The 7,365-nt window shown below is 44.7% G+C and overlaps 1 protein-coding gene across 1 annotated transcript in view; it reads right to left on the bottom strand.

Annotated features, from left to right (window-relative positions):
* hydin (HYDIN axonemal central pair apparatus protein) overlaps positions 1 to 7,365 on the bottom strand; it is a 70,243-nt gene continuing 62,878 nt past the window's right edge. The window contains exons 78-92 of the mRNA XM_034534667.1: positions 6,747 to 6,954; positions 6,418 to 6,639; positions 5,936 to 6,105; positions 5,610 to 5,808; positions 5,164 to 5,316; positions 4,893 to 5,063; positions 4,508 to 4,617; positions 4,016 to 4,238; positions 2,927 to 3,136; positions 2,628 to 2,791; positions 2,268 to 2,418; positions 1,953 to 2,183; positions 1,640 to 1,864; positions 848 to 1,117; positions 1 to 521 (exon numbers count right to left, since the gene is read on the bottom strand). Of these exons, the coding sequence (XP_034390558.1) occupies positions 312 to 521; positions 848 to 1,117; positions 1,640 to 1,864; positions 1,953 to 2,183; positions 2,268 to 2,418; positions 2,628 to 2,791; positions 2,927 to 3,136; positions 4,016 to 4,238; positions 4,508 to 4,617; positions 4,893 to 5,063; positions 5,164 to 5,316; positions 5,610 to 5,808; positions 5,936 to 6,105; positions 6,418 to 6,639; positions 6,747 to 6,954 (2,917 nt within the window). The 3' untranslated portion in view covers positions 1 to 311. The remainder of the gene's footprint in view (positions 522 to 847; positions 1,118 to 1,639; positions 1,865 to 1,952; positions 2,184 to 2,267; positions 2,419 to 2,627; positions 2,792 to 2,926; positions 3,137 to 4,015; positions 4,239 to 4,507; positions 4,618 to 4,892; positions 5,064 to 5,163; positions 5,317 to 5,609; positions 5,809 to 5,935; positions 6,106 to 6,417; positions 6,640 to 6,746; positions 6,955 to 7,365) is intronic.

The raw sequence follows: 7,365 nt of genomic DNA, 5'->3' as shown, positions 1-7,365 counted from the left end.
AGGTTTCCTATGCAGGTTTTATTCAGTTGACTATTAAAATATTCACAAACACAAATGTGACAACTAATTATTCAAAGCAAATAAATATACACAGGACAATTCAGTCTGTTTTTGAAACCGACACTGGAGTTCAGGCGTTGTATAAATCATTTGTCAACACTCACACAGAAAGCATCATACAAACTAAGTTACACATTGAAGGCTTGAGTCAAAATCGCGTCCTGTGCATTCATCTGTTTGCGTGTGCTCTCATGTGTGTGTCTGCGCAGCCGATTGCATGTGTGTAAGTCTGCGTGCACACGTCTCTGTCCCTAAGATGACTCAGAGCGGTAGCCCCTCAGGTAATACACCCAAGAACAAGGTTTGCTGTGGCCCTCGGAGCGCTGGCTGGAGATGGTCAGCTTGCCGAACCACGGCCCCGGAGAGCTTCCTGGAGGGGCCTCGAAGGATATCATGATGTTTTGGGTCTTTTTGGAGAGGATGCTGTCCACCTCTTTAACTATGAAACAAGGGTTGTCCACCTAGGGGCGGGGTAAACAGTGCCACGTCAACCACAGATATATTAGAATGTTGAAGACATTCATTACATTGAAGCATTTTGTCGAAGGTGTAAGTTTAAATGGGCGAGTGTAAAAGCCAGACTGCAGCACTCTCTTCACTGTAACTGTTCCAGGCTAAATTTAAAAGCGTCTTGCTTCATGCTGCACTGCCAACCAGAACATTATTTTCTTCGATTTCAACAGATTTATTGTCTTTATGCAAAGTGGATGAATTGGAATGCAATAAATCAATTTCATTGTCAGTGACACCAAATCTCCCATTTATCGGGCCATTATGACGTCTTTACCTGAATAGAGAAAGTGGTGGCCTGCAGCAAGACATTCTTGAAGGGGATGGAAACGGTGCGACCTGCACAGACGCGAAACGGGCCCTGGGCTTCGGGAGGAAGGCAGATCCCCTGCAAGGGAAAGATGTAATCGCCACCGATCGCGGAGGACAAGCTGAGCTGGCCTCTCGCTACCCCCAGCTGATGAGGTTCAAAACAAACTTCAATGCTGACCTCTGACCCCACCACCTGGGTTCTGGCCTTGTCCAATGTGAAGTCCGGGCAATCGGTCTGCAGCAGAGAAACAACAACAAGGGGATCACATGACAACAAATAACATCACTTGGGATAACGTTGATATTTTTTGTCATTTTGAATGAAAATGTCCACCTATTTAAACATGGTTTCAGCTTTCTGGCTCTTGTGTTAAGTCACTTATGCACCAATATACAAACATAACCGCTAAATTTCAGTCAAATTTCAAATGAACAGTGTTAGAAACAAACAAATTCAACATGTCAGGTGTAATTTTCACTGATAGCGCTGATAGCGTCAACATCGTAGCCTTAAAAAGGACCAGGGCTATTCTCTCAGACTCAACAAAGATTCTCCAGAACCACACAAGACATTATACAACTATTTTCACAGGGCAAGTAGCAGTGACCAGTGTAAGTGCCTCCGTTGAAAGACACTATCCAGTGCCCGTGTCCGTAATGTAATGTTAGTGAGAGCAAAACTCCAGGAGGAGAACAGACGGGAGTCGACAGAACATAACGATTTCAAGTCATCGGGACACGCCGATTGTTTTCTTACCTTGCCAGAATACTCAGTTTTGAAGCGGGCGTGGTTGGTCAACTTAACAAGAATGGAATGGCTGCAGCCCAGACTAGTGCGGAAGTGGACGGTTTTCTCTGGTGGTGGGGGCAGAGCTCTGAGAAGCAGATCGTAGTGGAAGTAGCCCAGATCGTTACTGTGCAGAGTCAGCCGGGCTGTGGACTCGCCCGGACGCAGGGGCTGGTACTCGAAGCTGAGAGAGCCCTGCAGCGAGGAAACACACAGAGAATCAATTGTGTGTGCACACAGCGGTTTTATTTTCAGTACGGAATTAAATGTCCTCGGTATTCACCTTTGACTGTCCTGGCACAGTGTGCTGAGGCGGGGCACTGATTTCAGGGCATTTACACTCAGTGGTCAGGCAGGTAACTGTGGTCAGGGGGTTCTCCACATGCACAGTGGCCGAGGCCGTCCGATGGACAGGGGTCGCCAGCATTATGGTGGACAGGACTCCCGGGGACGTGGCTTTGAAGGTAACAAGGTAGAACAAGTACTCGCCGGACCCCTCGTTATGAAACGTCACCTAAAGAGAACGGGTCGAAGGGCGACGTGACGACAGGGCTGAGAAACATATTCAGATCACAGAAATGTGTTTGTGTGAGCAAACCTTGGTGTTGTAATTGCCCTCTCTGTATGTAAAGAAAGACATCTTGTAATCTCGACTGGCCAAAGCAGGGACATCAATGTATTCTAGACCCTTCAGGGACACCGTAGCATCGGGATTGTCCGGTTTCAGGATCTCCATCAACACACGGAACCTGAGCACGCAGACACACTCATGACTCTTCTGAGCAACCGTGCTAACAGGGCTTGTTTGAGTCTCCTCGTTACATTTCATCAGATATCCAGCAGTCACATGCGGCAGGAAGCTTTTGCTCGGATCTGAACGCTAGCTAGTCTTTCTCTTTCGTATGAACTTTGCTTTCAAGAGGTTTAGATTTCAATAGTCATATAGTGTGCGCATTACCGCTGATGCTTGGAGAGCCAGTTGTGCACGGGAAGCAACTCTGTGTGGTGAGTCTTTGCAGGCAGTTCATGCACAATGGTGTCCTTTGCCTTTGGAGGTTCAGCAGTTCCGTGAAGGGAGTGCAGCATGCCGGTCCCATCAGGGAAGGAGAAAAAGACTGATCCCTGAGGAAATAAGGAGACATATGACACGTTCATGTCAAACTTCATTGCTTACATTGTTTTTTTTGCACTAAATATGCACAAAAGAGGCATGCAGATAAATAAGCGATTGTGTTTAAATGTTAGTGGTCCTTCTACCAGGTGTTTCTTCCCGTCAGCAGTAACGGACAGCGGTCGGTAGGTGATCTCGCATGTCTTGTTTTGGAGGGGTTCAAGGATCACAGATGGCTCAGAGCTCCACTGTTCTCCCTCTATGACGGGTCTGATGCTGCAGTGCTGGTTTGTGGGGTTGAACACGGGCAGAGTCTGGCTGTGAGAGCCGCGCACTGGGCAAACAAAGTTCACCACCTGGAGACAAGCAGTCAGACGGAGGTCAGAATGGTGCCATGTGTCGGGCAAAGGCGGCTACATGTCTAACATGATCCTTGCAATGAGAAGCTACACTGTTGACAAGGTTTCTCTTAGTTTTAAAAAATCCCAAATACTAAGCTTTTAGAATCCGACGACGTGGCATCGACAAGCATTAAGAATAACTGTATACTATTAGCCAATCCTCGAGCTCAGTGGTTCTCCAATGGGGACCCTGGGGGCACGTGAAGGCACTTCAGGGATTCAGATTTAGATTCAGATTTGTAAAAAATATATTTAAAAACATCCTCCATTTAAAAATCCTCAATAAATGAATACATATTCAATCAAATATAAGTGTAAGTTCATAAACTGAATTTTATATATTCTATATCACATCAGACACAGCGCACATCTTTTTTTCTACCAACAATGCTTTGCTCTGGTTATGAGTTTGGGGGTACATCACTGAAAGGTTGAGAACCATTGGTCTACCTGATGATCTCGTTTTACTTAATGTGTGTATGTCATATAGAGGCATCATAATTAAACTATAGCTGTTACGTAACCAGTTAAAAGTTCATCCGCAGCAACTTTAATATAAAGTTCTTTATATTATAAATATTATATATATATATATATATATATATATATATATATATATATATATATATATATATATAATATACTTTAGGTGATTGTACAAAAAATAGAAAAATGGGTATATTACCAGACAGAGGATGTCTGCTCTCACTTGGGAATATGTATGTCACCTTGTTTTGACTGCCAGAGCATAGACAGTAGGCTGGTCAAATGTATACTGTAGATTCTCTTTTATGACACTATCCAACATTGTGTTTAAAAGTGCATCAATCAAACCTCTTTGCTAGTGGAGGCTACAATGCAGGAGCCCGTTACAGTGAGAGTGACGGGTGAGGAGGAGCCCTCCACACAGCAAGACAGGTTCTCATATCTCGTGTCGTTGATCAGCTCCACCGGGGCAAAAGTCACTTGGAAAGGAACCTCCATGCCTGGGCAGATGTATCCTTTAACTGGTGTGATGGACAACTCTGGAGGAAAATTCTCTGTTTTCCACTGGAACCTGAAAAACAACAGGATATAAATCCACCCAGAAGTCCCAAACGCCAACTACTAGAAAATCAATGTTCTCATAGCACGTTAAAGAAAGTCTTTATTCAATGGCACAACAATGTGTGTACTCTAATAAAAAGGTGGAACTCTACTAAGTCTATGTGTACGTTTGTCAGTGCTTCTTCTGCAATTAGTCTGTATGAGGTTTGTCATCTTACTGAAATTGATATTGGATCATATATTTTATAATAATAATAATAATAATAATATTGACTTTACTTGGCACCAATGTCCCCAGCGTTCATCATGACGATCCTCTTCCTGGCTTGGCAGCGCTGGACAACAGTTCCAAAGGCTAGGTGGACCTGGTCCAGCTGGACCTCCACACCCTGGCAGTTAAAATCAGAACTTGTGGTTCACATGATTCATCCAAATAAGACTATGTTAAAGCAACACACCTTAAAATGTTTTGTTTATGTGTTTCTAAACAAATACAGTCCGCGCTCGATTATTTAAATGGACATCTGTCGAATTTGTCTGAAGATAATTCTGAGAATGACCGGTTAACTTCAAAGAACTTTAGAAAAGAATTCCCTATTCCTCATTAAGCGTTTTGCAAACAATGCCCTTTTAAAGTGACAGGAGGTTTTCTTCACAGCCTGACCTGGCAGCAGCCTTGGATGGTCAGCAGGGGGTGTAGCAGGCCTGCAAACTCCGCCTGCAGCTCAGCGGTGAAGGGAGGTATGTGCTGACGAGGCGAGAACTGGATCTCAACGTTACACGAACCAACACGGGCTTTCAGGTTCAGCTCACCTGCAGGACTGACTGTAAGATCCTGTAGGAGAATATGGAAGTTCTGCTTGCATAGACTATTCTTTAGTAGTGTGAGTGTGTGTGTGTGTGTGTGTGTGTGTGTGTGTGTGTGTGTTCCCTACCCTTGGAGCCAGTGGGGTGTTGGTGTTAAGCAGCAGAGTGAAGGAGAGGTCTAAAGAGCTGCGATTGACCAGAACCACTTGTTTCTTCACCTTCTGACCCAACATCAGAGATCCCAGCTTCACTTTCCGCTGCTTGGGGTTCTCCAGCCCCAGCTAGGACAGAATTATAGATATTAAGGATAACTGAATCATCATCACTGAATCAGAATGTAATACATGATAGAGTAAAAAGTGTTTTCGCATCACTTGAGGACACGTTTCATCTCCGCCCCAGTCTTGCGTTGGAGTCTGTTGCCCTTTATACATCCTGTTACAATAGTGTGTTACACTTCATCGCTCAGAAGAGAATACAATTTGCTTCCTGTTTCCACCACTCAGCAAACGTTACAAAGCACTGCGTTAACGTGGTCATTTTAGGCCGACATTCACGGATTCTTCCTTCTCACCTTCATCTCGATGCCTTGCCCCAGTATGTCCACGTGCCTCGTGACACAGCTGTTTAGGACAAAGGTGAGTCTTTCATGGTAACGGCATGCTTCACGAGGATAGAAGGTGAGCGCTGCCTTCATCACGCCACCAGGGGACACAATATCTGGTTGGAAGTCCATCTCCAGGTGAGAGGTGTTTCTGAACTGGCACTTGACACTGAGCAGAGGGAGGTCGAAAAAATCAGAGTATTAGAACCCTTCAAAGTTTCTGAGGAGACTAAAAGCAATTCTTAACGCAAGGAACGCCTTTACCTGACGCATGGAGAAAAAACACACACAACTACCTTATGTCCCTTTTGCCTTTGTTGCTGATCACCAAAGTCTGGGAGGCCGGCACCGTGCCCGGACTGTGCACGAAACACTTGCCAAAGTTGTGCTTGGTGAAGGAGAATTCAAGACTGGGTGCTACAGCTCCGCCTTCGATGGCAAATGTAAATGTCGGCCCGTGCTTCATCTGACAAGATGAGACAAGGGAGAGGGGATTACATGAGTGGGGGGAGTGAAGAATCAAGAAAGGACGTTGAACATCAGTTTAAACACAGCTTCAACCCAATTGGACAATGTTAAGGTGTGACATGAAGAGAATTTCATTTATATGTCGTTGGTAAATGCAGGATTATATTTAACTGTACGCATATCTAATCTACCATTTATATTTCAGTAAAAGGTGTAGTTGTTGACTTGCTTTTAAAGCCTGTGAACAATACAGGTTTTTTTCTTGTCAGTGCAGAATGAGGTCAAACCTGATTGGAGGGCAGCATCTCACCTTGATACTCAGTTGGACATCCCGCAGTTTGCAGATGCTTCGTGGACAAAAGAAGAGTGAAGATCGCAGCTGCTTCCCAACCTCAATACTATCGTTTTGTGGCTTTATTTCCAAGTGTTGCAGCAGCTCACTGGGACCCGTTAGGTCAAAGTTCACTTCCAATCTGGATCTTGCCAGATTGGACACCAGGAAATTAACGGCGGATTGCTCTGAAATCCCCAACTACAAATAGTGCACAGACAGGAAGATGACATGTCATGTTTGAGCTCCACACATAGAGGCAATGAGATCGTGCACCTGAGTGTTTGTGCCTGTGAAAGAGAGCTGACCTTCCCGAAGTCCAAAGTGTCTTTGTGGTCGGGGCCGATCTCTCTGAGGCCTCCTTCTGGCTTCTCAACTTGAACGGAGGTTCTCATGCTGAAACAATCGGCTTTAACTGTGAGCGCGAGTGGCTCTGATTTCCTCTTCACCCTCAGAACCACTCTGAAGCTCACACAGCCCTCCCGGCAAGGCGTGAAGGACACTGACAGTGGCAACCTGCAACGACGAGTTCACAGCAATTGACAGATCTACAGCTCCCTATGACTTTCTGCAGTTTGCTAGATGAGTTGTAACAAATTGAATTAGTAGTAAAGCAACGTGCAACTTCCTGACAAAGCTTTGATATTTCACACGTTAATCACCTCATCGCGCTGGTTCCATGACAATAAACTAATGGGATTTTTACATTTTGGATTATTGCCAAAAATACATTTTGTGTCAACCGAATGTTTATGATACTAACACGTTTTGTTCAGCAACATCATCTTCACAAATGAACACCACTTGTATGATGTATGAAGCATTGGTAGGAGTGTTGACACATAAATAAAAAACTAACGGTGTAAACTGCACCACGTTGACATGAACACGAGAATACACAAAGGGGCTGTAAAGGCTGATGACGTT

This window comes from Cyclopterus lumpus, chromosome 6, assembly GCF_009769545.1.
Source record: "Cyclopterus lumpus isolate fCycLum1 chromosome 6, fCycLum1.pri, whole genome shotgun sequence".
In the NCBI taxonomy this organism is placed as follows: domain Eukaryota; kingdom Metazoa; phylum Chordata; class Actinopteri; order Perciformes; family Cyclopteridae; genus Cyclopterus; species Cyclopterus lumpus.
This window is presented reverse-complemented; position numbering and strand designations above follow the sequence as displayed.